Source organism: Hemicordylus capensis, chromosome 12 (genome assembly GCF_027244095.1).
Source record: "Hemicordylus capensis ecotype Gifberg chromosome 12, rHemCap1.1.pri, whole genome shotgun sequence".
Classification (NCBI taxonomy): Eukaryota; Metazoa; Chordata; class Lepidosauria; order Squamata; family Cordylidae; genus Hemicordylus; species Hemicordylus capensis.
Genome location: NC_069668.1, coordinates 10,135,251 through 10,163,130, shown reverse-complemented (window position 1 = coordinate 10,163,130; position 27,880 = coordinate 10,135,251). Strand labels below are relative to the sequence as shown.

The 27,880-nt window shown below is 53.1% G+C and overlaps 2 protein-coding genes across 7 annotated transcripts; one reads left to right on the top strand and one right to left on the bottom strand.

Moving 5' to 3' along the window:
- Window positions 1–409: 409 nt before the first annotated feature.
- Window positions 410–27,880, top strand: TLCD3A (TLC domain containing 3A). Of its 6 annotated transcripts, none has more exons than XM_053275121.1 (5): window positions 410–718; window positions 9,365–9,448; window positions 13,768–13,981; window positions 15,009–15,104; window positions 27,427–27,880. In XM_053275121.1, exons 1-5 carry the CDS (start codon window positions 597–599, stop codon window positions 27,769–27,771), a joined length of 861 nt encoding a protein of 286 aa, XP_053131096.1. In that variant the 5' UTR covers window positions 410–596; the 3' UTR covers window positions 27,772–27,880. The 6 variants fall into 6 exon arrangements, with proteins under 6 accessions (XP_053131096.1, XP_053131097.1, XP_053131099.1 ...); XM_053275122.1 differs by lacking the exon at window positions 27,427–27,880 and adding an exon at window positions 15,612–19,176; XM_053275124.1 differs by lacking the exons at window positions 410–718; window positions 9,365–9,448; window positions 13,768–13,981; window positions 15,009–15,104 and adding an exon at window positions 25,705–25,887.
- On the bottom strand, window positions 21,624–26,266 carry GEMIN4 (gem nuclear organelle associated protein 4). Its single transcript, XM_053275120.1, has 2 exons — window positions 26,101–26,266; window positions 21,624–24,925 (listed from the first exon to the last, which is right to left on the bottom strand). The coding sequence occupies exons 1-2, from the start codon at window positions 26,264–26,266 to the stop codon at window positions 21,756–21,758; spliced, it is 3,336 nt and encodes a 1,111-aa protein (XP_053131095.1). The 3' UTR covers window positions 21,624–21,755.

Sequence of the window (27,880 nt, the reverse complement as noted above, 5' to 3'; positions counted from 1 at the left end):
CTCCGACTGGCAGCAACTCTCCAAAGGTTTCAGGCGGGAGGAGCCATCCCCAGCAGCCCTGGAGATGCTGCCAGAGGTTGAACCCAGGAGGTCCTTCCGTGTGCAGAGCAGAGTCTCTGCCACTGAGCTGTGCCTCCCACCCCCCAAAAAGGGAGCTTTCCTGGCTGCCCGTGAGGGAGGGCGCCGCTTTCAGATTCATCTGTTCCGCTTGGAACATTGCGGGGGTGAGAGTTCTAGAACCCCGACCCCTCCAACGTTCCACCCCAAGCGAGCCCCCCTCGCCTGCGAAAAGGTCCCCGCCCCGAGGCGCCGCGGCTTGTGGCACTGCAGAAGCGGCTGCAACCCGAGGGGGCGGGAGCTGGCGGGGCCGGCCTCCTTCTCTCCCCGGCTGGGATGCGCCTGAGTCAGGGGGCGGAGGAGGAGGAGGGCCGGCCGCTGCTGGAGCGCGAAGGCGGCTTCCTCCCCCCGGACAGCAGCTCCTCCTCCCCGCGGGCGCTTCCCGTCCCGCTCGCCCCGCCGCCGCCGCCGCCGCAGCCCGGCCTAAGGCGCGAGGAGGGCGCCGGTTGCGCGGCGCAGCGCTCAGGATCGCGCGGGGCATGTGGCAGACGCTGGCGCTGGGCGCAGCCTTCTTCCCGAGTCTCTTTGCGCTGGCGGTGCGGAGCCTCGCCTGGATCGCGCCGGCATGGAGCCTCAAGGACCGGATCGTCCTCAGCGGCAGGTACCGGCTGGCACCGGGCGGCGAGGCCAGCCGCAGGAGCTGCTCTGATGCAAGCGGATGGCGCGCAGGGAAGGCGGCGGCTGGGCAGGCGGGCGGGCGGGGTGGGGGGTTACCAAGGCCGAAGAGGGGTCCAGGGCTAGGAAGGAAGCGGACGCAGCAGTTTCCGAGTTCGGAGAGGCTGCCTGTTGCCCGGGCGCCGGGCAGGCTTGCGAGTTGCACAGAGTTATTTGGCAGGCAGAGCTGGGCGCGGGGGAGGCGGGAATGATTACAAAAAATAATAATAATAAAAAAACTAGCGATGCAGCAGGTGATCCCCGTCGACAGATGCAAGGCCGGCGGCCGTCCTCCACGCCCCCTCTCCGAGCAGATGTTCTGAGCCCTTCGGGGCTCCTTGGGTTGGGCCGTCGTCGGCGCCGGGTCTGATGGGAGTTGGAGTCCATCCACAGCTCCCTGCTCTCCAGGGAGACGGCGGCAGCTGGCACGCCGGCTCCCGACCAAAGGGCAAGGTGCTGGTCCCTCGTCTGCATGCATCGTGATCTTGGAGGGATTCTGCCGCTCCTGCCTTTGCCCGTCTGCTTTCGCACGTTGCCCCAGCCTATTGGGCAGCAGCGATATAGGAAGATGCTAAAAGGCATCCTCTCATTGTGCGCGGGAGGAGGCAATGGCCAACCACTCCTGTATTCTACCCAAGACAACCACAGGGCTCTGTGGGTGCCAGGAGTCAGCACCGACTTTAACCAGGCAGAAAAAGGCACCACCACTTGTGGCTTTGTTTTTCCTTTTTTGTCAAGCTTTCCAAAGGATGGCAGAAGAAACCAGGGCTCCCTTCCCAGGCAGTCTCCCATCCAGCCACTGACCGGACTGAGGCCTGCTTAGCTTCCGCAAAGTGGCTGCATCCTGTGCCCTAGGACTGCCCTGGGACCAGGATTCCCGGTCATAGGAACTCCCTGATGTTGATGATTCCGATTCCCATTATCCCTAGCCGCAAAGGGAGGAGAGCTGGTCTTGTGGTAGCAAGCCTGACTTGTCCCTTTAGCTAAGCAGGCTCCACCCTGGTTGCATATGAATGGGAGACTAGAATTGAGAGCACTGTAAGATATTCTCCTTAAGGGATGGAACCACCCTGGGAATTGCATCTAGGCTCCAAGTTCCCTCCCTGGCATCTGCAAGATAGGGCTGAGAGAGATGCCTGCCTGCCTGCCGCTGCCAGCCTGTTTAGACAATACTGAACTAGATGGACCAAGAGTCTGACTCAGTGTATGGCAGCTTCCTGTCATGGTCCCTCTAATCTTTTCTCAGCTGTGTGCGGAATGAGTTTTGTTCTGGGCGACACTATCAAGGCACTGTGTGTGCCCCGTCCATTCAGGATGTGGCCTGACTGCTTCAACCGGAGTGGGGCCTAAAAGAAACTGAGCAGACACCAAAAAACCTGTGAGCGCGCAGACATGGGCACGCCTTAGAGGGGACACTAGGGGCCCCTAATGATTATTCGAATCCCATTTGACCACAAGATATTCTCAGAGTGGTTGGCGTAGCAAGAAGAAGGGGGAAAGCAGGCTGCCCCCCAAAGGGCTCGCCCTCTAAGAAAGGATTTGGAGGATTTTCACTCATTCTTACAACAGCCTTGCGAGGCCTGTCTGTATGGTTGTTTACCCCTGCTAAGGGAGCACAGAGGCACCTTTAAAAGGGGCAGTTCTATTTTCTGGAGAGCAACGGGCCGTGTCCCATGCCAGCACAGCACCAGTGGCTTCGTGGTGTCTACCTTATTTTTCTGTTTAGACTGTGAGCTCTTTTGGGACAGGGAGCCATCTTTATTTTGTTTTTATCGATCTATGTCAAGTGCTCTGAAAAAGGGTCTGTAAAGATTTGCAGGAGAAGTTTCAAGAGCCAGTGTGGTATCACAGTTAGGGCCGAAGACTGTAACTGGAGAGGCCAGGATTCAAGTCTGCACACAGCCGTGATTCTCCCTGGGTGACCCTAGTGGGATCCTGCTCTCTCAGCCTAACCTACCTCATTGGGTTGCAGTGGGGCTGAAGTCAGAGAACACTGGATGTCACCCTGAGAGGGATAGAAAGGCACTATTTCCGAAAGGGGCTTGCTGAAATCCGCCTCTAAATTCTTGGCCCAGGTTCCGGGATTTGAACCCAGAGCTCTGGGATTCGGCCTCCATGCAGTCAACCCAGGGCTCTGCGTGGGCCTTGGGCTAGGGTGTGAGACAGCTATCCCACAGTGGATTAATCACCAGGGTGTGGCCTTCCCAGAAGGTCCTTTTGGATTAGTTTTGCTTTAATTGCCAGGCAGATTCAAGAGAAGATCTCTGGTAATTAGGGGCACCAGCAGCCCATTGAACTGGGCTTTCACAAGAGGCCTTGGGAGCTAAACTTCTCAATAGTTCGCCTTGGGAAAGATGCCAGAGTGCACCTGAGCACGTGCAGAAGGCTTTCTCCTCAGTAGTGAGGGAACATGTCTAGGTGCCTATGCCAGGGCAGAGGGTGTGACTTTTGGTTAGACCCGATTGCTGGCTGCTTAACTAAATTAATTGTTTTCACTGAAGATTCCGATGGGATATTTCTTCCTCTGGCTGGCTGCTGCATATTTGACCTACAAACGCCTTCCTCCCTGTCTCTGAAGCAGCGCTTCCCAGACTGCTGGCACCATCTTTTGCTTCTGGAGGATTAGAAAGGCCAGTAGGCGGGCAACTTGAAAGAGGTTTCGGAAACTGGTGTGTAGGCGGAGAGAAGTAGTAGTAGTAGTTGTGGTTGTTATTTCTTGTTTACACAGTCAGACAGGTGTTATTGACTGGTTATAGATATTGTCGCAGAATATAGGCTGTTCCCAGTAAAGCTGCTTTTTGTAATTGGCTGATGGTGATCTCTGTGGTGTTGAGGTGCTCTTCAAGGTCTTTTGGAACTGCACCCAGGGCGGCAATGACCACTGGGATTATTTTGGTCTTTTTCTGCCACAGCCTTTCAATTTCAATTTGTAGATCTTTGTATTTGGTGATTTTTTCTATTTCTTTTTCTTCTATTCTGCTATCCCCTGGTATTGCTATGTCGATTATTTTCACTTGTTTTTCTTTCTTCTCGACTACAGTTATATCTGGTGTATTGTGTGGCAGATGTTTGTCTGTTTGTAGTCGGAAGTTCCATAATATTTTTCCATCTTCATATTATTATTATTTCTTGTTTACACAGTCAGACAGGTGTTATTGAATGGTTTGTTTTTATCCAGACATCAAGTCCTTCCCAAGGCCCTGGGATGGCTGAATTTTATTGTCAGTTGTTATAGATATCGTCGCAGAATATAGGCTGTTCCCAGTAAAGTTGCTTTTTGTAACTGGCTGATGGTGATTTCTGTGGCCCCTATGGTGTTGAGGTGCTCTTCAAGGTCTTTTGGAACTGCACCCAGGGCGCCAATGACCACTGGGATTATTTTGGTCTTTTTCTGCCACAGCCTTTCATTTTCAATTTGTAGATCTTTGTATTTGGTGATTTTTTCTATTTCTTTTTCTTCTATTCTGCTATCCCTTGGTATTGCTATGTCGATTATTTTCACTTGTTTTTCTTTCTTCTCGACTACAGTTATATCTGGTGTATTGTGTGGCAGATGTTTGTCTGTTTGTAGTCGGAAGTCCCATAATATTTTTACATCTTCATTTTCTTCAACTTTTTCAATTTTATGGTCCCACCAATGTTTGGCTGTAGGTAGCTTGTATTTTTTGCAGATGTTCCAGTGTATCATCCCTGCTACCTTGTTATGCCTGTTTGTAGTCAGTCTGTGCGATCTTTTTACAACAGCTGATTAGGTGGTCCACTGTTTCATCTGCTTTTTTACAAAGGCGGCACTTGCTGTTTGTTGTTGACTTTTCTGCTTTGCTCTTATTGCATTTGTTCTTAGTGCCTGTTCTTGTGCAGCCAGTATTAAACCCTCTGTTTCTTTCTTCGTTGCCATTCTTAAGCCATTGCCAGGTCTTGGTGATGTCTGATTTTCCACTTATATTGTGCAAATATTGACCATGCAGGGGCTTATTTTTCCATTATTATTATTATTAATAATAATAATTCAATTTCTATACTGCCCTTCCAAAAATGGCTCAGGGTGGTTTACACAGAGAAATAACAAACAAATAAGATGGCTCCCTGTCCCCAAAGGGCTCACAATCTAAAAAGAAACATAAGATAGACACCAGCAACAGCCACTGGAGGGATGCTGTGCTGGGGGTGGATAGGGCCAATTACTCTCCCCCTGGTAAATAAAGAGATATCACCATGGTAAAAGGTGCCTCGTTGCCCAGTTAGCAGAGGAAGTTTTTCTTCTTCTCTCATCCCAGGCATCTCACTGATATTGACTGGCAGGAGAGTTAGGTGGGACAAAAGGAAAGACTTATTCACACAGCTCATTGTTAAACGATGGAACTCCCTGCCACAGGATGGGAGTGATGGCCACCAGCTTACATAGGAACATAGGAAGCTGCCATATACTGAGTCAGATCATTGGTCTATCGAGCTCAGTATTATCTTCACAGAATGGCAGCGGCTTCTCCAAGGTTGCGGACAGGAATCTCTCTCAGCCCTATCTTGAAGATGCTGCCAGGGAGGGAACTTAGAACTTTCTGCTCTTCCCAGAGCGGCTCCATCCCCTGAGGGGAATCTCTTCCAGGGCTCACACTTCTAGTCTCCCATTCATATGCAACCAGGGCAGACCCTGCTTAGCTAAGGAGACAAGTCTTGCTTGCGACCACAAGACGCGCAATCCAACTTAGATGGCTTTAAGAAGTGATTAGACAAGTTTATCACCGGCCACTAGTTGCATCACTATCACTGGAGGTGATAGGCTACCTCCAGATCCAGAAGGCCTCTGAATACTGATTGCAGGGCGGCAACAGCAGGAGAGAGGGCATGCCTTCACCTGCTGCTTCTGGACTACCTGGAGTATGTGTAAAAGCTACCTACCCTGTGTTCTTCTGCATGATCTGAATTAGGGAGCAGTAAGCCTAAAGCAGCAACTCATCCAGTGTTGCTACAAGCAGGGTGAAAAAATTCCCTTGCACCTTTGCCTTGGGAATGATTGACTTGTCCACTCAGAGCCCCAGCAGAGACGTGGCTACATCGCCCAATCCTGGCAGAGGACTGGAAGGAAGCAAGACTAGACCTGTTAATCATACAGAGATGCAGCAGGCAGCCTCCTCTGGGGTGAGGTTGTCTTGCCTCACAAAAGTCTGTATTTAATCATTTATCATTTAATCATGTATGGATACACCAGGCACACCTTTGGGAAATGACTGAGTTAACCGAGATTTAAAACAGAAGCCTTTCCAGTCAACAGCCCAGGGAGCAGCCAGAATGTTAGAACACACAGCAAAGAGAAGCCCGATTGTGAAGGCTCACCCCACACCAATCCCCCAGTGGGGCAACCTACAACCTCTCCACTACCACCAATCTGAATACCCCTCAGACCCCCCCCACAAGTTGTTGTTGTTGTTTTATATAATGTTTTATATTAATATAATAATAATTATAAAGTTTCCTCCCTTGGAGCAGGTGGGGTTTTGTGGGAGGGATGGCACCTCACACAGAGAGATTAGATGCTTGCTGATGCAACCACTTTGTGTTGGTAAGGTAATAATTAAAAACATACTTAAGCAGGGCGATTTGAGATCAGCCACCTGAAAGATAAGCATATAGATCATCCTGAATGTGTAAAGGGTTGTCTGATTGGGCTGGGTTTAGCCCCAATCCCTACCAAAACCCTGGTCTGGATTCCCTTTCTCCACCCCAGGAACACTCCCTCCTGCACCGAGGCCCCTTGGGGACACAAACCTTAGAATAAAAGGGCCTCTGGTGGCTACACAAAGGCAGGTTGTTTTAGGAGGCTGGGGCCCAAGCATTCTGCTGCAGCTAGCCAGCTCCTCCTCTCAGGCCTCTGGCTTACCTGCTGTCTCAGGCAAAAAGTCTTCAGTCTGGTCCTCCACTCCGTTGCTGGCCAGGTAGCTGCTTAGCTGCCAGGCTCTCTGAAGAGGAGCTAGATGAAGTTTTCCATCTGGTCCTCCTCTTGAGGGAGGCCCAAGCCCAACCAGTCCTAGCCCAGCTTTCACCTTTTAAATTTCAATTCCTGCTCCTTTAATTTGATTGCACAGGGCCTTCACGTGCAGGGAGCTAAGGTCTTCAGTCTGGTCCTCCACTCCAGTGCTGGCTAGTTAACCACCCGACTGCCAGGCTCCCTGAAGAGAAGATAGATGAAGTTTTCGGTCTGGTCCTCCACTTGAAGTAGGCCTAGCCAGTCCCAGCCCTGCTTTCACCTTTTAAATGGACAGGTGGAAGCTGCCACCTGCAGTGGCCCTGCTTCTTTAATTTGATTGGTCAGGGCCTTTGCCTGTGGGAGCTTTCTCACTGGACAGTTTAGGATGCCACCAACCCCCCTATATTTTGTCAAAGTCAAAAGACTCTTCCCTGGTTACAGCACATCTGCTTCAGTGCACATAGAAATCATCTCATATTCTAACCAAACACCAACTATTCTATCCTATATAAACCAAACGAACGTAGGCAAATTCTTCTCACAAACAAACCATATAATTTATCCAATCCCCTTCTAAAACTCTCTCAGCCTTTAGCTATCGTGTGGCAGTGAGTTCCATCTGTTAATTGGATGTTGGATGTAGAAACTCTCTCTGTTGACTATCCTGAAACCCCAATCAGTTTCATCAGATCACCCCAAGCTCTAGTATTACAGGACAGACATCTCTTTCCACCTCCACACATTGCCAGGTTGTACAGACGACAGAAGTCATACTGGCTCGTGCCAGAAAGCAGTCCCTGCTCTGGCTGCATACGCGTCGTTACCCCATCCTCCCTAAATGGTTGCACTGTGAGCTCCATAAACAGATGTAGTGCTTTCCTTTTCATTTCAAAGTGTTTGGGAAACATGAGTCCCAGGACCTGGGGGGCACACTATTAACACCCTCCCCAAGTATTCAGCCAACTGGCAATAAAAAAATCATTTTCGCTGTCACCAAAGATGCCAGACAAGCAAACAGAATGCAAAGTATGATTCTTCCAGAGAACAGATAACTGAATACATAATAGAAGGCAGCCTTTATTGATTTAAGAATATTTGCCATGTGAGTCTGGGCTCTATGACCTTGCCAGTAGTTTTAATGGTTTATAGTCTCTCTCTCCCCCTCAACCATTTTTGGTTAAATAAATAAATGCCTCTCTAATTTTTGCAACTGGGAAAATTGCAAAAGCCGAATGACTCAGCGGGGGGGGGGGGGGAAGACACGCCCCATGTCTTGGTGGTAGGGGTTCTCAGGAATTGTGTTGTCACCAGCATGAGGCAGCAAAAAATAATCATCTGGTTTCTCCTCTTGGACATGGTTTCTCCTGCCATCTGGCATTACTGGATTTGCTATTAAATGTTGTATTGGTTTGTTTATTTAAGATGGTTACAAAAGTTGCAAACAGGCTTTATTAGTGCAGTTCAGCTGCTCTTTAAGAGAAGCCACCAACTGGGCTCTGCTGGTCAGATTAGAGGCCTTCCAGCCCCTTCCCCTCTTTCCAACAATGAACAAACAGCCCAGGACAGCTACAGACTCACAAGCAGAGCATGGAGGAGTCACTTCTTCCTGCTGTTTGCCAGCAATGGGTTTTCAGTGGTAGACTGTCTGAGAACATGGAGGTTCTCCTTAGCTGCCATGGACTTTGGTAGCTTCTCCTCCTCCACAAATTTGTCCCTTTAAAGCCATCATCGTCACATCTTGTGGCCGTGGATTAACAGTGTGTTGTGAGAAGCAGTTACTTTCTTTGGCTTGTCCGCAGGGCCAGATTACAACATGCTGAGGCCCTAAGCTATGCCAGGCTGAAAGCATTACAAGAAAAATTGAAGTTGCTGACCAAAAAGACGGTGGAAATAGAAATGATGAAGCTCTATTTCTACGTGGCAACGATGCAATGAGCGACCAATCATCTAAGAAAAACAATTATCTTGCAATACGCCTCTTTGCATTAGAAATACCTTTAAATGAGAATACATGATGTAACTCTTTCAGTCTTTAAAAAATATTCAGAGGCCCCATATAATGTGAGACCCTAAGCTATATCGGGCAGCAGCAATCTAGGAAGATGCGGAAAGGCATCATCTCAAACTGCGCAGGAGGAGGCAGTGGTCAACCCCTCCTGGGTTCTTCCAAAGAAAACCACAGGGCTCTGTGGTCGCCAGGAGTCGAAATCGACTTGATGGCACACTTTACTTTTATTTTAAGCGGTAGCTTACTTAACTGGTGCCTAACATCAGAACTGCTTATCTCCAGAGTCTACGGTCAGTTAATTTCACGGGTAACCCCGTTCTAGTATAAATAAAAAGGTCCCCTACCTTTTAGGTAGGCAGGCTGGGATTTTGAACTTCTAGAGAAAGGGAATTTCAGCAGTGAGGAGCACCCCGCCCCTTCCAAGGCCTGTCTGTTTACTCCTGGGTACATGGGTAAGTCCGAAGGCAGTTGTGGCTGGAAGTGATGGGAGTCCCTTTAAAGCCAAAGTACAACAGCCTCTGGAGACGACAGCCTTAGGAACCTTCTAGCCTGATTCCGTACTGCTCCTGTAACATCACCGTACACCAACGTGTCTTCTTCTTTTGATTTCTCCCTCCCAGGCTTGTGTCCTCCGTCCAGGCCACGATGGCGACCCTCTCGGGAATCGTCGTCATTTTTAACTGCAAAGATGTGGTGCACGACAGGTAACGGCAAAGCAGGAGGGTGAGATGACTGCAGCCATTATGAGCTTGCTTCCAAGAAGAGCAGAAGGTTCCCAGTTCCCTCCCTGGCAGCTTCTCCAAGAGAGGGCTGAGAGAGAGATTCCTGCCTGCAACCTGGGAGAAGCCGCTGCCAGTCTGCGAAGACAATACTGAGCTAGATGGACCAGTGGTCTGACTCAGTATATGGCAGCTGCCTGTGTTCCAAAACACACATGGTTTTCGAGAGGAGTGCTGGTGTTGGGGTAGCAAGCATGACTTGTCCCCTTAGCTAAGCAGGGTCTGCCGTGGTTGCATATGATACGGATACTAGAAGTGTGAGCTCTGCAAGATATTCCCCTTAAGGGATAATGGGGCCTCCCTGGGAAGAGCATCCAGGTTCCAAGTTCCCTCCCTGGCAGCATCTCCAAGATAGGGCGGAGAGAGGCTCCTGCCTGCCACCTTGGAGAATCCGCTGCCAGTCTGTGTAGACAATACTGAGCTAGATAGACCAATGGTCTGACTCAGTATATGGCAGCTTCCTATGTTCACGTGCATAAAATCAGGGCTGCCCATTGCAGCGTGGACTAGATCAGAATAAGGCAGATGTGAGCCGGCAGAAATGTGACAGACTGCTCAGTGCCAGCCTGGCAGACGGGTGTCCCTGAATCCAAGTCTGAGCTTAAGAGTTCTCCATGCCTGGCTCAAAGGTGCAGCAGGCTCTGTTGGGCAGGCAAAGAGATGAAGCCGGCTTCCTCGGATTCCTCGCTGATCCAGGCACGTGCGGGGTGTGTGTGTGTGTGTGTCCTTCTGTCTTGGAGGTGATTACTTGGATGCTCTACACAAGGACTGGGTGGACCTGGGTCCCAGCCAAAGACCAACCCCAAATTTATACCAGATCTGGCCAATCCAGAGAGTCCATGCTGCCTGCCAATCACAGAGCCCAATGTTGCACTGTGTGGTTCCCTTCTGCGCCTAAAAGGGGCGCCAAGGACTACTGTGATGAAGCAGGGGTGACTAGGCTTTGCTGGAGATGGCAAGGGTCAACCCCTCCTGTATCCTACCAAAGACAACCACAAGGCTCTGTGTTCGCCAGGAGTCAACACCGACTCGACGGCACACTTTACCTTCTACCCTCAGTAGAGAGATTGCTCTGGTCCCAAATCTAGGTGGCCGCCTACCTCGAAGGAGCGGCGTGCTCCTAGATTTGGGATCAGAGCAATCTCTCTACTGAGGGGAGATCCCGTTTTGTCACAACCACAAACAGTCCCGGGTAGTTCCAAAGGCTCAATCTCAGGCCAGGAACCCTTGAGACTCACCCCCCCCCCAGCAGATCATAGATCTCACCCAGCGCCACTTTTTCGCTTACACACTCAGCAGCGATCCAAGGATGTGCTGCAGCTCAGGGCTTCATGACAAGAAAAAACTGGCCCCTTTGGCCACTCCAAAGCCTCTTTTGCGTAGCCTGAAGGGACAACTTCAGTGGCCCCTGAGCAGAGCCCCACGTGGGCAATCCTTTGCTGATCAGGCAGCCTTGTTGCTGCTTTGAAAACCCGGCCTTAAGTCAAAAGGCTGAGAGGCACTTAGAAGTTTCTATTATATTTTAATAAATTTAGCATATTTATCTCCCACCCCAAACGCACATCTCTGGGCAGTTTACAATTAAAAAAACCAAAATCAAAACATCAATTTAGCCATGCTGGGTGTTTAGGACTGTCCTCCAGGAAAATGCAGCTTTTAAAAAAGGCATTGAGAAGCATCCCCTGCCTGTCCCTTACACTTTGTACTCCTTAGCAGAACATATTTGGCCTAACCTGGAGCAGATCACTGCCTGTGCTTGCCTGCGTCCCTTCTAACCCACTCCTCCACAGTGGACCTTTGCATTGCAAGCGCCTTGGGGCAGAGACCTGGGCTTTTTGCCCTGCAGGGGCTGAAGGGTGTGTCCTTGCCAAGTATCCATTGCTATCAAAAGGGGCCATCTCTGCCAGTTAAAACTTATTCGGAATTGTGCAAGCCTAGAGCAGCAGGCAAAATGGGGAAAGGTTCCTGTGCTTGTTACTCATTCAACGCTTCTAGGTGTGGAAAGAGTGTTGCATACAGAAACAGAGAGGTGTGGCATAGCTGGTTTTCAACCAGCACCGAGGAGAACTTTGTTGAGGGCATTATGCATAAAGTGGCCTAAGAGAAAATGCCATCCCTAGGATTTAGAGTTGCCACGCCTCCCCGAAATTCCAGGTTCCACCCGGATTCTAAGCATCTCCCCCAGATTGCTTAGCCCACCCAGATTTCAACTTTCATTAAAAAAAAAAAAAAAAAGGCAAGCTAAGCTCCAGCTTTTATAGAAGTGGAGTTCTGGAGCAAAACGTTCAGTCACTCTTCTTCTCCGACTTTATTTTCCAGCCAGTTTTCAAGCCCAGATTTGGGAAGGTAGAATAGGTCAACCCTATTTGTAGACGGCATTCTGCATAAAGGGCCTAAGATTTGTTGTAAATTGTTTTTAACTGCTATAAATGTTTGGCCTGGCTCTCCAAGGTTTTTTTTTTTTTTAAACTGTTTACATGTTTTAACTGTTAATTAGTTTTATGCTGTTTTTATAGTTTTGATTTTAATTGTTTGTATTTGGATGTAAACCGCCCTGAGCCATGTTTGGGAGGGTGGTCTATGAATCAATAAACCAACAAATAAATAAGATATAATGCCATCCCTAAGATAAAATGCTATCCCTAGGATACAGCTTTCGGAATTCACCTTTTGGAGCGCTGAAAAGGGTTTTTTGCATGCACATTTACGATGCCTTTGTGTGCATGCAAATGAAATGGAGAGATAGCGAGAACCCTTTGCATATCCCTTAAAAGACCTTCTAGGTGCAGCTGGACAGTTAATGTTCCCTGGAGATTGGATCCAACAGGTCTATTTTAATTTAGTGGGGGGGGGGAGACAGAGCCATCTTGTGTATGTTTACTCAAACGTCCGTCCCATGGGGCTGAATGGGGCTTACTTTGCTTTTAATTATCTTTCATAAGTCACCTAGGAGAGTGTCGGACTGAAAAGGCGGGAAACAACACGTAATGCGTAGGACCATAGCTTCCGGGCAGAATACAACAGAGTTTTGGCGTGCACGTCTATTATCGCTTTGTATGCATAGGATTGGTCTGGAAAGAGAATCTTCCCTCCCGCCCTCATTGGAGTAGTTGTTCCAGGGCTGACAAAAGGAGGTCATTCTTTACAACATGTCATTAGCACACGGAACTTGCTGCCACATGATGTGTTCATAGCCGCTAGCTTAAGACAGCTTTAAAAAAAAGAACACACACACACACACCCACACAAAACAGGATAGGCTTGTCAACACCCTTGACAGCTAAATCAACATTCAGAGGCAGTATAGGTCTGAGGACTAGATGTTGGGAGTTAAATAACAAAGGAAACCCTCATCTTCATGCCCTGTTTGTTTCTAGTGGCTAGCCACTGTCAGAAATTGTTGGACTAGGGGTCTGATCCACTAAAGAACGGATTATGATCGAATAGTAAGCCGCCTTGGGATTGTTTTTTAATGAAAGGTGGTATATAAATTTAACAATAAATAAATAAATAAGCAAGCAAGCAAGCTGCCTGATCCCGAAACATGGGTCTTTCCTAGCCCTACCTGGAGATGCTGCCCAGGATTGAACCTGATGCCTTCTGCATGCATGCAAGCAAGCAAGCAAGCAGAGCTTCTCTGCCCCAAAGATCTTCCGATGGGCGAGATCTTACAGCGCTCATATGTAGTTCAGCCAGCATAGTGTAGTGGTTAGAGTGTTGGACCAGGACCAGGAAGACCTAAGTTCAAATCCCCAATTCAACCCTGAAACTCACTGGGTGACTCTGGGCCAGTCATGTATCTCTCAGCCTAAACTACCTCACAGGCTTGTTGTGAGGATAAAAATAAGCATGTACTTTTGCATGTATTTTCCTCTGAGCTCCTCGGAGGAAGAGTGGGATAGAAATATTAAAATAAACAAATCACCCATCCAAATGCAAACCCATCCAAATGCAAACAATTTATGCCCGCGACCACAGAATTTATTTATTTACATTTTCTATCCAGCTCTTCCTCCAAGGAGCCCAGAGCCCCAGTACTACAAACTTAGGTTTCTCCTCACAACAACCCTGTGAAGTAGGTTAGGCTGAGAGAGAAGGAGCGACTGGCCCCGAGTCAGCCAGCAAGTCTCATGGCTGAGTGGGGATTTGAACTCGGGTCTCCCTGCTCCTAGTCCAGCCCTCCAACCACTACACCACGCCGGCAGAAGAGCCTCCTGAGAGCCCTTCCTCTCTCCCCCCCACAGGCATTGGGCCGCCCAGGAATACATCTGGATCATCGTGGCGTACATGAGCTATGACATCTACGTGATGTACCTTTGCCACTGGCACAAGAGCGAGGAGAAGGGGGTGGCTGAACGGAAGCACTCCCTGGCCAGCCTGAAGAGCTTCCTGCAGAAGGAGAAGCTGATGGTGACCCACCACCTCTTCATCCTCGTCGTCCTCACGCCGGTAGCCGTGGTGAGAAAGCCCGTCCGGGGAGTGTGTGTGTGTGTGTGTGTGTCGGGGTGGGGTCCACCGTCCTAGAACTGCCCAATGACGCCTTAACCCCCTCGGTACCTCCGTGGGGTGGGTGCGTTAGGAAGCCTGCCCGCCGCCTTGGCCACTGCGTTTCCAAAGGGCCCGGGGAGACCCGAGTTCGAATCCCCATTCAAACGCACTGGGTGACTCTGGGCCAGTCATGTAGCGCTCAGCCTAGCCTACCTCACAGGGTTGTCGTGAGGATCAAAATAAGCACGTCCACCACTTCTGAAGTCCTCGGAGGAAGAGCGGGATATATGAATATAAAAATAAATTAAAAATAAATATATGCAGGCAGGTTGGACGTCAGGGGCCGGAGAGGTTGGGTGCTGGCCAGGGGCCTCTGCAGGGCCCGTGGCCACTCTGTGGTCGCCGTCGTGGCCACCGAGAAACCCTTCAACTGCTGCTGTTCCCATAGCCGGAGATGTGGGGTGGTTTTTGGCCAAGGAACGGAGCTGAAAGAGAGGCAAGCTAGTCGATCAGGGCTCCACAACCTCGCCCCTCCCCAGCTGTTTTTGGACTACAACTCCCATCATCCCCAGCCACAGTGGCCATTACTCGGGGACGACGTGAGTTGTAGGCCAGTATCAGCAGGAGGGCCCTGAAGAGAAGGGGACCACCTAAAAGCACAGAGTCTGGGACGGATTACAATGCAAAACACAACCGCCAGTTGAGAATCTAGATCCAAACTCGGAAACATAAAGGCTGCAGCAGCCGCCACTGGAGAGGTGCTGTGCCGGGGATGGAGAGGGCCAGTTGCTCTCCCCCTGCTAAATGCAAAATAATCACCACTTTTTTTTAAAAAGGGGGCCTCTCTTGCTCAAGTTAGCAGAGGACCCTGCTTACCTGGTGAAGGGGGCACACGGAGGCCATTACTTTTTGCCCGGCAGTGCCACCCCCACCCCACCCCGGACACCAGGCCCGCCGCACACACCCATTCGCACCTAAATCCCACCTTTGTTCACAGCACCTCCGAGGCGAGCTGGGCGATTTCTTCGTAGGCTGCATCTTCACGGCTGAGCTCAGCACTCCTTTTGTGTCTCTCGGCAAGATCCTGATGCAGGTAAGGCGCCCGTACCGCTGCTCCCCCCCCCTCCCCCGGCCGCTTCCCAGGCTGCCAACGTCAGAGGCGTCTGTCTCTCTCCCGCGTTAAAAGGCTGGGGCCATTGCTCTCTATGCAGAAGGTTCAATCCGTGGCAGCATCTCCAAGTAGGGCTGAGAAAGAGCCCCCCTGCCTGGAACCTGTGAGCAGCTGCCAGTCAGCGTTGACAGTGCTGAGCTCGATGGAGCAAGGCTCTGACTCAGTAAAAGGCAGCATCCTGGAAACCACACAAGTGAGAGTGGAGGGACTAGCTCAGTGCCAGGACAACAGGCAGCCCTTCTAGCACCCACCCCCCGCCCTCCAGCCCCACACAGCTGGGAAACACTCCTGCCCGAAACCTCAGAGGAGCTGCTGCCAGTCAGTGCAGGCGATGCTGAACCAGACAGACCGAGGGCCGGACCCGGTGCACAGCAGCTTCCCGTGTCCCTGTTTAACTCCTTCCTTGCTTCCTTCCTTCCCTCCTGGCAGCTGAAGATGCAGGATTCGCGCTTGCACAAGGTGAACGGCATCCTCGTCCTGGTGACCTTCTTCCTCTGCCGGATCCTCCTCTTTCCCTTCATGTACTGGGCCTACGCCCGGCACGCGGGCCTGCCCATCTACAAGGTGCCTTTCCACATCCCCGCCCACTGCAACGTGGCCAACGCGCTGCTGATCGCCCCGCAACTCTACTGGTTCGCCCTGATCTGCCGGAAGGCCATGCGCCTCTACAGCGCCTCGCCGGCCCCCGACCGAGCCAGATAGCGGCAGCTCTGGGCCCGCCCTACAAGCCCTGGGCTCGGAGCCCACTGGCCTCGCCTTCCCCCACCGTTGCCTCGGAGACTGCGCTTGGGGGCCAGGGCCAGGGCCGTGGCGGAGCCGCTGACCTGCAGCGGAAGGCTGGGTTCCTTCTCCTGCCGGGCAGCGGACCGGTCGCCAAAGCCCTCCCTCGCTTCGGCAGGCGGGAGGATCCACAGCCTGCGATTGCAGAACGAAGCAGCAGCGTCGCAGAATCTCTGCAGGAGACCGAAGACTCTGGGGCCTGTCAGCCTTTTTCCCAGCTAGCAGGATCGGAGGGTGCAAGGATCCAGCCAGCTGGGGGTCCGACACGCCCGCCTCATCTCGTCAGGCCCGCCTTGTTCTTGCCTGTCCCACGGACTGCAGGCCGCTGCCTCTGCGGCCCTGCCCCACCCCAAGATTACCACAGCCTCGGCAGCCAGGCTGGTGGGAAGAAATTCACACGCTGCCTCCCGTGGCACCAAATGTTCCCAACCGGCAGGAGACGCTGCACTTCCTTGTTCAGACAGGCAGAGCGCCCTCCTTTCCAGACACTGAATGGCTGGAGATTACTATGGCCTCAGGCAGGTTCTCTGCGTTCGGTGCATGAGCCGAACTTAGTTTTGTAACAGGGAGGATGGGCAGGAGAGGAGTGTCACTCCCTTTCCTGATAATCTGAATTTTCATTTTAAGAAAAAAAAAACACCAAGTTTCTAGCCCCTAGGGATGCAGAACTGGGCAGTGCACTATGGAGGCTTTGCATGCTAAACGTCCCGGGTTCAACCCCTGGCAACACCTCCAGGCAGACCTGGGAAAGATCCCTGCTGGAATCCCTCGAGACTTGCTGCCAGTCCGTGCAGACAATACTGAGCTAGATGGACCAACGTTTGACTCATTAGGCAGCAACTTCCAAGAGGATGGGGCCATGGTTCAGCAGTAGATCTTTGCATACAGAATATCCCGGGTTCCATTCCTGGCTGCATCTTCCGGGTAGGGCTGGGAGAGACTCCAGCCTGAGAACGTGGAGCAGTGCTGCCAGTCAGGGTAGATGCTACTAGGCAAAACCCATGCAAGTGGCAACTTCCTGACAGTCTCAGTACACATCTCCTGTCCCTGCTGCTCGCGCACGTTTAGGTCCCATCCAGGACAGAAAAGCTAGGCAGCCTGAAGGTTGAATTGAGGGAAGATACTAATTATGGAGGAGAACTGGTCTTGTGGTAGCAAGCATGACTTGTCCCTTTAGCTAAGCAGGGTCCATCCTGGTTGCATATGAATGGGAGACCAGAAGTGTGAGCACTGGAAGATCTTCCCCCTTAAGGGGATGGAACTGCTCTGGGAAGAGCATCGAGGTTCCCAGTTCCCTCCCTGGCAGCATCTCCAAGATCGGGCTGAGAGAGACTCCTGCCTGCAATCTTGGAGAAGCTGCTGCCAGTCTGTGAAGACTATACTGAGTTAGATAGACCAGTGGTCTGACTCAGTATAGGGCAGCTTCCTATGGACGCCACGCCCCTCTCTGAAGCTAGATAAGGATTTCAGGTGGATTTTAGGGATTGGCGGGTCCTTCGTTCGGCCTCCGATGCCAGGTTCTGTTTCGAACCGGACTGCAGCAGGATGAGCGTGATGGGGCATATTTGTTTTTCCTTCCATGGAGGATGTGTCTTCTTGCACTCTCCATGGCTTGCTGGACTTTTTAATAGAGGGGGAAAGAGCTGGTGGAATAGAGGGGGATTTAGAGGCCGACAGAGCAGTAACGGCAGTGCAGGATCCCCTCTTGGGAACGTGCCGCACGGCCAAGGGAACGTGGCGTGGCCACAAAGCGATCCGACAGTGCCCCCGTGGTGGCATTGGCGAGGGGCTTACCTCGTGGGCCAGGCAGACACGATCTTCCACAAGCAGCCATAAGGGGCTTAGAGGAGGCTGTTGCTTCAGGGGGGGAGAATCTGTCTGCAGGACTTTGTGAAGGCTTCTGGGGTGAACACTCCTTTCCCTGCAGGAAGGGCACCTTTCTCAAGCCTGTGGGTCCAAGATGCTGGGGTTGATGGCCAGTGGAGTCATGGCAGGGGAGGTCCAATCCAGCTCGTGTGGGGCTTGACCACATAGCCGGGTCTCTCTCCATCCTGCCCCCCAGCTCCTTCCAGCCCCGCTACTGGAGGGCCACGTTAACGGCATGATGGACTGTTATTACCCCTTTGTATTACCGCGTCTTGCCTTCACCGGGGTCTCTTTCCTCTGTGGTGGCAGGACTCTCCAAGGACCACCTTGCCTCCTCTTCATTTGACCAAGAACGTGCCTTACACACTGGTGAAAAACGCCTTCCAGATTGCACTACTCCCAGGAAAACTTCCTGGTTTTACCTCCTGGTAAACCCAACGGCTGGTTAATTTTGCAATAACCACTTGGGGAAACAAAACTGTGTTTCCCCCTCCCATGGTGGTGTGTACCCCTGAATGCCATTCTCTTTCCTTTCTTAAACAAAACATTCTATGGTTTCTGTTTACTGGTCCTCCAAATGACGACAGAGAACTAACGGCTAGACCTGTCAAGCACTCACGGGTGCCATTGAGACTTTGAGTGATAGGCAGTCAGGGACAAAGCTAACAGCAAGATATATATTCTTAGATACACTGAAGATTAAATGGCCCAAAGGGCCTGTGTTGTAAGGAACATTTGTTGTAGTAAGTTTAATACCTCATAATAACCAGAACTATAGGAACTCCTGAGAAATAGGCACACATGTAGTCAGAATCACAGGAAGGGGGACTGTTCCCCACGCGACTGGAACTGAACCCCTACCAACTTGTTTTAAAGGAAAAATAATAATTCCACACTTTCAATTTATGGTCTGCCAAATAACCATAAAGAAATGGCTAGCCTGCCTTTTAAAAATCACTTTTCATTTTCAGTCCTCCAAATGACCATAAAGAAGTGGCTAGACTTGCCTGTGTTTTTTTAAAGGCCACTTTTCGTTTTCAGGTGATCATAAAGATGATCATCTCCAGATGATCATAAAGGGCCTGCCAAAACAGAGTGCCACACCTTCAGGGCTTTCACGGCTGCTGCAAGTGAGTAGCAGCATTCAATCTCCAATAGACTGCAACCACGGAGTGTCCTCCTACTGTGATACAACCCTAACAAATCGGCAAAGGGGATTTAAAAAGAAAAGAAGAAAATATTACAGATGGACTGATTTTGTCACTGGATTCCTTCTGCTTTCCCACAACACTAAACACATGACTTCTGAAAGCAGCAAAATAAAGGTCTCTGTTGAGAAATTCCGATACCTGAGTGTGTCTTTCCCTCTCCATTTCAACACAGAGAAGTTTTTTAACGCTGTCAGCTGAGATGCCCAAAAGCAGGGGGGTCCTGATATTCCTAGACTACAACTCCCACCATCCCCTGCCACACTGTTGCAAGGGGTGATAGGAATTGTAGTCCAGCAGCACCAGGGGGCCCAAGGGTGAGGCCCTAGAGGAGGTGGTCTCTGCTGGAGAAGCTGCTGCCTGAAAGACACACTGCAAAGATTAAAACCAGAGTTGCCCCACTTTTGATTTGGGAGGATTAAATGACTAAATGAAAATAGTTATTTTAGGGCCAAGGAGCGCCCTTTTCCTGCAACGGGAAGGCACGGGAGGGGTGTCATTCCATGCCCACAGAAAAACCGCACCTTTCGGCTGCAGGGACCTGATTTCCCACAGTCCAGCATTTTGACACTCGCCAGGTACCTGTCCCTGAACAGCAAAAGGTCCCAGGTTCAACCCAAAGCCTCCCCAGGAAGAAGACTGCAGTTAGCAGGACTAGAGGGGATGCTTATCACAACAAAGGAGTCTTATGTTGCCTTCGACAAAAGTTCTCAATGTAAAATAGTATCTAAATAAAGATTGACCCCTGTTCCAAAGGGGCTGGCAAACACAAGATGGATGCCAGCACTGAAGGGGTGCTGTGCTGGGGCTGGAGAGGGCCAGTTGCTCTCCCCCCGCTCAACAGAAGAGAATCGCCCCTTTGAAAGGGGCCTCTTTGCTCAGCAGCGCTTGGGAGGGAGCTGTTGCCAGACCACAGCTTTGGGTCCTCAAAGGAGGTTGCACTGCAGCACCCATAATTCCTGTGCAATTGTGGAGGGGGATCTAGAAGGTAGGAATATAGGAAGCTGCCATACTGAGTCAGGCCACTGGTCCATCTCACTCAGGATTGTCTACCCAGACTGGCAGCGGCTTCTCCAAGGCTTCAGGCAGGAGTCTCTCTCAGTCCTCGGAGATGCTGCCAGGGAAGGAACTTGGAACCGTCTACTCTTCCCAGAGTGGCTCCATCCCCTGAGGGGAATATTTTACAGTGCTCACACATCAAGGCTCCTATTCATATGCTGGGGTAAGCAGTGAAATGGCCAAATTTGCAGATGACACCAAACAATTTAGGGTCGTGAAATCCACAACGGACTGTGAGGAGCTGCAAAAAGATCTCTTTAAACTGGGTGAGTGGGTGACAAAATGGCAAATGCGGTTCAATGTTGGCAAGTGTAAAGTGATGCATAAAGGTCAAGTGTGCCGTCAAGTCCATTTTGATTCCTGGCACCCACAGAGCCCGGTGGTTTTCTTGGGTAGAATACAGGAGGGGCTTGCCATTGCCTCCTCCCGTGCAGGGTGAGAGGATGCCTTTCAGCATCTTCCTAGATCACTGCTGCCCAACATCGTATCAGCGGGGATTTGAACCAGCAACCTTATGAGGCAAGGCTACAGCATCTGGGGTTCTTTAGTTGGAAAAAGAGACACCCCTGCTAATTTGGCAAAGAGGCACTTTTTAACGTCGTGATTCTCTTTATTTAGCAGGGGGAGAGTAACTGGCCCGATCCACCCCTAGCACAGGACCTCCAGTGGCTGTTGCTGGTGTCTATCTTATGTTTCTTTTTAGATTGTGAGCCCTTCGGGGACAGGGGTCCATCTTATTTATTTGTTATTTCTCCGTGTAAACTTCCCTGAGCCATTTTTGCAAGGGCAGTAGAGAAATCGAATTAATAATAACAGAAACTGGAGGTTGGGAAATTCAGGACAGACAAGAGGGTTTTTTCACACAGCGCATGATTAACCTATGGAATTCCTTGCCATGGGATGTGGTGATGGCCACCAGCTTGGAGGGCTTGAAAAGGGGCTTAGAGAAAGTCATGGAGGACAGGGCTATCAATGGCTACTAGTCTGGTGGCTGTGGGCCACCTCCAGCCTCAGAGGCACGATGCCTCTCAATCCCAGTTGCAGAGGAGCAACAGCAGCAGGAGAAGATGGCATGCCCTCAGCTCTTGCCCGTGGGCTTCCCAGAGGCATCTGGTGGGCCACTGTGGGAAAGAGGATGCTGGACAAGATGGGCCATGGGCCTGATCCCGCAGGGCTGTCGTCCTTATGTCCCTAGATTGAGAATCCTTGGGCTTTGCCCTCTGGCTATTGACTCAGTCACGATGCTGAGGGTAAGAATGTCCAGCTGGTGGCCCAAAACCCGACTCGGGCTCCTAGCAGCCATCACCACAGGTCTTACCCATCAGGCTCCACCCGTCACGAAGAGGACGCACTCTCAAGGCGCAGGCGAGCAAACTCCCCCAATGCCGCTGCTGCTGCTGCTGCTGTAAACAAGGACAACTGCCTGATCTTTGATCGCTCTTTTATTACTGAGACTCAGTCAGACTCAGTATATGGCAGCTGCCAATGCCCCTACACTAGTAGAAATATCAATGACTAGCAAGTCTCATGAGAGAGGAGAAAGATAAAAGGTTTATTTTTTGGTCTTGCAAATCCCCCCCACGGCCCAGGGAAAAGGATGCCAGGGCCCAGCCGGTCCCGAAACCGGCCCAGGCTCCCGGCTCCCCCGCCTTTCCCCGCTTCAGAGTTTGCTGAGCTTCTGCAAGATCATCGTGCGCAGCTCCTTGCTGGTGACGTTCTGGGCGATGGACTCCAGGAAGTGCTTCTCGTTGGCCTTCCGCAGGGCGCTGCCGAGGGATTCGTCCGCGTCGTAGAGCACCTCGTACTGCGAGAGGATCTCCAGGGCCAGGAGCAGGAGGGGCTCCCCGGCACCGTGGTCTGGCAGCATGGCCGCCACGTGCAGCAAGTGGCAGAACATCTGGGTGTACACGAAGGCCAGCTCCCGGGCCACGTTCCTCTCCTCCGAGGAACGCCACTGGCAGCAGACCACGCTCTTGACGGAGCCCAGCAGGTCGGACAAGCCGAGGCAGTAGAGACGCACCACGTGCCGCCACGCCTCCTCCGTCAGCCACGCCGCGCTGCTGGCGCTGCAGAGGAACTGGAAGCCCCTCAGCAGGAGCACCGAGTACTGGAGGTGGTAGGCAAATGGCCGGAAGTTGAGCAGCGGCAGGTGCTGGACGTACTCCAGCGAGTAGGGCACGTAGAGGACCTCCCGTCCCAAGAGGCTCTTGATCACGTGGGCGAGCCTTCGCCACTCGCTCTGGCTGCACCACGGGAAGACCTGGACGAGGGCCACCAAGAAGCCCTTGCTGAAGAGGTTCACTTCCTCGGGGTTGTCCACGTTCACCGTCAGCAGCACCAGCATCTGCTCCCGCAGGGCGGTGGAGACGCAGCAACACTCCATCCAGGCCAGAAGGCCGCTCCCTGGCCCGTAGCTGGAGAGCGGGCGGGACGTCCACTCGTCCTCCGGCAGCTTGCAGACCTCGAACAGCGTTGCCGGGGCCTCGTTCTTGAAGTGCTCCCCGTAGATGCTCTTCAGGCGGAGGCCAATGGTCCAGTCCAAGGCTGCCGCCTTTTTATGCAGCCAGGCCACCGACTGGGTCCACAGCTCGGCCGGCACGGAGCTCTTCTGGGCCAAGACCACGTCGCAGAGTTGGGTCAGGTTGGTGGCCACCAAGTCCTTGGTCTCGAGGGAATAATGGTGCTGGTCTTTGGGCTCGTGCCAGTAGTGGGTGAAAGCCTCGAGGAGCTTGCAGAGGCAGAAGAGGAGGGGGAAGGGGTGGCAGGTGTGGATCCAGTCCTGGTCCGAAGGCACCGAGACCTTCAGCGCCCTGTCGAGGATCTGCAGGCACAGCTCGACCCGGGGGTAATCCGACTTCAGGAACGGGAGGACAAAGTTTTGGGTCACCTCTGCCGGGGAGAGGAGGGGGCTGGCTCCACTTGGCTGCAGGAGGTAATCCAAGAAGGCCAAGAACTGCTCCTTCTCTTTGGCGGAAGAGAGCTTCTCCCAGACAGCCTCTTTCAAGCAACCCAGCACCAGGCTGTCGGACGCGCCCGTCTCTGGACCCCCGCGGAAGTTGAGAGCCGCGAAGGAACACAAGATCTCGGCCAGGAACTGGTGGGCCCCCAAGTTGGTCACTGCTAACTGGCAGACTTTCTTGATGGTGGCCTCTGGGTTGAGCACCACCAGACGGGACACCGAAGCCACGGCCCTCTTGAAGCCTTCTCCGGAGGAGCTCTGGATGATCTGGTTGAAGGCGACGTTGAGCTCCTCTTGGAACCCTTCGGAGAAGGCCGGCAAAACCCGGGAGAGGCCTTGCCTGCCCCAGCTCACCAGGACCCCCGAAATCACGGTGTTTTTATCCGCCAAGGACAGCGCCATGTAACACTCTAGGATGACTTTGGCCACTTCCAACTGGTCTGTCTGGCTTGCGGCGGCATCGGCATTGCTGCTAAAGGCAGCCACCGTCTCCAGCAACTGCAGGATCAGCTCCGGCTTCTGGAACAGCTCCTTGTTCCGAACGAGGCAAGCGACCCAGTCATTTGTGAAGGCCCAGCTCTTCTCCGAGGCAAAAACTGAGCACATTTCTACATGCCGATCCATCTTCTTCTCAATAATCACCATGGTGACCAAGGCCATCAGGTTGCTGTCTGAGTTCTTGCCCCTCAACTGGGGGCTGACCTTCTGCAGGAAGCCCGTGATGAGTTCGCCCAGCTCCGACATCGCCTGCGCCGTCTCGCTGTCAAGGTCTTCGGAATGAGCACGGTTCCCCAGGTTCTTCTCCAAGGAAGCCAAGCTGTCGAGGAGGCGGTAGCTTTCGTAGCAGAACTGTTGAGGGTCCTCCAGGAGGCGCTGCAGATCTGCCAACCACTCGTCCAGCAAGGAACGGAGGAAGCTCAAATGGGCCAGCAAGGATTCGGCGGGCACCTTGGCCACATTGAGCAGGCTCACACTTCTCTCGGCCTCCTTTACCTTCTCGCCCAACTCCCTCTGGTTGTATCGGTTCGCACAGTCGTTCTCCCAGAGAGTCACCACCGAAGAGATCTTGTCCAAGTACGCTTCAACGGGCAACGCATTCGGCTCACATTCCGCCACTATCAAAAGGGACAGGACGTCCACCAAGTTGGCGAGGGCGTAACACTTCACCTTGGCCTGACCAACACATTCCTTGACCAACTTCAGGCCTTCTATCAAGACTGGGAGGAGACCGGCAGCCACAGGAGAATCCGGTGAGGAAGGCGTATCGCTCTTGAACCTCTTTGGAGGCTGGCCTGCTTCGTCAGACTCCGAGAGGTGCTGGTGGGATACGGCACGGAACAACAAAGTCAGCCTGTCTTCTTGGCCTTGCTTGTGTTTCAGGATTTCCCACCAGACGTCCAAGAAGAAGGAGACGTCAACAGGTGATGTTTCCTGGCCCACGTACGCCACGAAGGTCTCCAATTCCCTCCGGCAGACGTGTTCTGGAAGCACTAGCAGCAGCTGCGTGAAAAGCCGGGGCATGTTCACCGCCTTGAAGAGTTCAAAGAGGACAGTGTGGTTGATCTCTGGGACCATGTTGCTCGCTGAGAAGAAGGCGTCGTCTTTCCATCGCTGGTTAGCGGAGACCGAGGCCTTGGAGAGGAGGATTTTGGACCACAGGATGACGACTGCTTTCTTCTTCCAAGCATTGGGCTCAGGAGGGTAAGACGAGTAGGACGTGCAGATCTCCCGCAGGGCGTCGATGATGGGCTTCCCAACCTTGGGCCAGTCCGACTTAGTCAATTCCGACAGTGGCTTGGGGTGGCTGAGGGTGGCCGCCAGCAGGAATCCGCCGTGCAGGACGGTCACTTCTCCACAGATGGTCACCGGCCCTGTTGAGACAAAGACGCACACGTTGAATAGTCGGAACTGCCATATGCTGAGTCAGAGCCTTGATCCATCTGGCTCTGTACTACCGACACTGACTGGCAGCATCTCTCCAAGGATTCAGAGAGAAAAGGTTCTGTCCTTGCCCATCATGGGCTTCCTGCCGAAGGAAGTTGAGGGGCAAGAACTCAGACAGGCCTTGGTTGATGGCCTTGGTTGGTCAGCATGCATCTGAGTACAAACGCATCTGAATACAAGGGAAGTATGAGTCACAGCCACGGGACAAAGGCGGAACTCAGAAACCTCAAGTTGGCACTCAAACCCCTGCAAGCGGATGGAACAGATTCGGTGAGGACACCGCCCCCCCCCCCCCGTTCTGACCAAAAGATGAACCCGCAACCTCCCAGTAAAAACCGATGTGCCCTTCGTGCCCAGCAAGGCCTCCAGGGGACACTCAAGACCGGTGCAGTCCCCAGATAAAAATAATAATCTAACTACTTCCCCCACGTGGCATGTTGATCAGCTCAGCCTTCTTTGCAACCTGTGATGGAACCTATTCCACCATTGAGCTGTTTATTCCCAGACTATGGGTGGGAAGGGAGACCGGGCTGCCTATCTAGCGCCCTCGTTAGAAATGTAGGCAGGGGTGGCCAACTGGAGGCTCTGCCACCGTTTTTGGACTACAGTTCCCATCATCCCCTGCTGCATACATTGTGGGAGATGGGAGCTGTAGTCCAACAGCAGCTGCAGAGCCTCTGGTTAGCTGTGGAGGGAAGAGCTGGATTGGTGGTTGCAAGCCTGACTTGTCCCCTTAGCTAAGCAGGGTCCGCCCTGGTTGCATATGAAGGGGAGACGAGAAGTGTGAGCCCTGGAAGATCTTCCCCTCTGGGGGTGATGGGGCCGCTCTGGGAAGAGCTGAAGGTTCCCAGTTCCCTCCCTGGCAGCATCTCCAAGAGAGGCCTCCCAGGTAGCAGGGATTGCCAGGCGGCCGAGAGGGCACGTGGGCGCCTCGAGGAGGGCTCCTGGCCCGGCTTCTCCTCCTGCTCGGGAGTCGGGCGACGGGCCCCTTGGGCCTGGCCGACCCGCCACCAGCAGCCGTGGAGGAGCCCTGGGAGCGGGTCGGCGGGCGACCCTGGTGCCAAGCGTCCCCCCCGCGCGCGGCGGCGGCGGCGGCACCCACCTAACTCCATGGCTGCTGATGCTGCGGCGGGGCGCGGGCTCCCCAGGCAGGCTCGTGCTGCAGGCGAGAGGAGGAGGGAGGCATGGCCGGCCTCGGGGCTGCTGCTGCTCCGCCGCCTGCCCGGGAAGGAGGGAGGCGGAGAGGCGGCGGGAGGCGGCTGGGCCATTGTGCGCTCAGGACCGACAGACGGCACAAAGCGCGCCGCAGGCTGGCTGGTTGGCTGTCCTGGCGCTCCACGGCGGGCCCCGCTCGCTACCCAGGGCCGCCGCCTCCTCCTCCTCCTCCTCTCCCAGGCAGCCGGCGAGACGGCGGTGCCCCGGCCCCACCAGCGCCGCCGGAGAAGCTTCCTCTGCCGGTTCCTGCGTAACACCGCCCGCAGCCGCAGGGCGCCGCCGCTGCCCGCCTACACCGGCTGGTAACTGGCCTCGGGCCCGGGGGAGGAGGAGGAGGAGGAGGTGGAGGCGGAGGCGGCGTGTGCTTCTGTCTTCCTCGCGTTGCAGGGCTGCTGCTGCGGGACTACGACTCCCATCATGCATCCATCCCCATGCGTGCCGCTGGGGATGATGGGAGTCATAGTCCAAGAGCATGCGGACTCGGAGACCAAGTTGGGGGACGCCTGCGGTGCTCACTAAGCAAAGAGGCACCTTTTCACAACAACGACTCCTGTTTATAGGCCGCCTTTTCAACCAAAGTGTCCCAAGCGGTTTACAGAGAGAAATAATAGCAAGGCATTAAATTAAATGAGATGGCTCCCTATCCCCGAGGGGCTTACAATCTAAAAAGAAACATAAGAGAGACACCGGTGATCAGCAACAGTTGGAGATACCCTGCTGGGGGTGGAGAGGGCCGGTTGCTCTCCCCCTGCTCAGTAAAGAGAATCGCCACTTTGAACAGGTGCCTCTTTGCCCAGTTAGCAGGGGTAACTAACTGGCTGAGAGAGACTCCTGCCTGCCGCCTTGGAGAAGCCGCTGCCAGTCTGGATAGACAATCCTGAGCAAGACGGACCACGGGTCTGACTCAGTATATGGCAATTGCTTATGTTCCTCCTTATGGGTTAGGATACTGCAGCTGGACTCCTCACAGCTGGGGTGGGACACCCAATGCCCCCTACCAGTTGATGGACAACAAATCCCATCTTCCCCAGTTGTGGCAGCGGAGGATGGGACTTGTAGTCCAAGCACCAGTGGGGACTCGAGCTGGAGAGAAGCATCATGTATGGACTTCTGTGATGATGAGTGGGGTGAACCCACCATTGACTTTTGCTGCTGCCATGGTGTGTGTGTGTGTATAGACTAACCCAACCCCTTCTCTGCCCTCTGCCCCCAGGGACAGCCCCTACAACAGGTTGGAGTCCCGCCTCATCAGCCGCAAGGCCCTCTGCACGGGCCTGAAGGAAGGGGCCCTGCTCACGACATGTCAGAGGCTGAGTTTGAAGAAGCCGCCACCATGGTCAAGCAAATGAAGACGCCCATCACCGAGGCAGAGCGGCTGGAGATCTACAGCCTCTACAAGCAGGCTCTGCTGGGGGACTGCTCCACCGAGCGGCCGCCCGACTCCCAGGCCAAGGCCAGGTGGGAGGCCTGGAGCCAGCGGAAGGGGCTGAGCAGGGCGGACGCCCGGAAGGCCTACATCACCCTGGCGGAGAAGCTGAAGCAGAAGTACGGTGCGTGAGGGCCGGCGGGCCACCGTGGATGCCGTTCACACTCCCCGATGGCCCGTGGATAACTGTTCCGTGGAGACTTCGGCAGGCAAAGGCAATAAAGCACACTCGGACACCCCA

What these genes read in the sequence shown, in the direction of transcription:
- TLCD3A (XM_053275121.1), top strand. Translation starts at nt 597, where the DNA reads ATGTGGCAGACGCTGGCGCTGGGCGCAGCCTTCTTCCCGAGTCTCTTT. An exon ending in CGGATCGTCCTCAGCGGCAG is followed by an intron (nt 719 to 9,364) that starts GTACCGGCTGGC and finishes TCTCCCTCCCAG; the next exon opens with GCTTGTGTCCTCCGTCCAGG. An exon ending in AAAGATGTGGTGCACGACAG is followed by an intron (nt 9,449 to 13,767) that starts GTAACGGCAAAG and finishes TCCCCCCCACAG; the next exon opens with GCATTGGGCCGCCCAGGAAT.
- GEMIN4 (XM_053275120.1), bottom strand. Translation starts at nt 26,266, where the DNA reads ATGGCCCAGCCGCCTCCCGCCGCCTCTCCGCCTCCCTCCTTCCCGGGC. An exon ending in ATCAGCAGCCATGGAGTTAG is followed by an intron (nt 24,926 to 26,100) that starts GTGGGTGCCGCC and finishes TTGTCTCAACAG; the next exon opens with GGCCGGTGACCATCTGTGGA.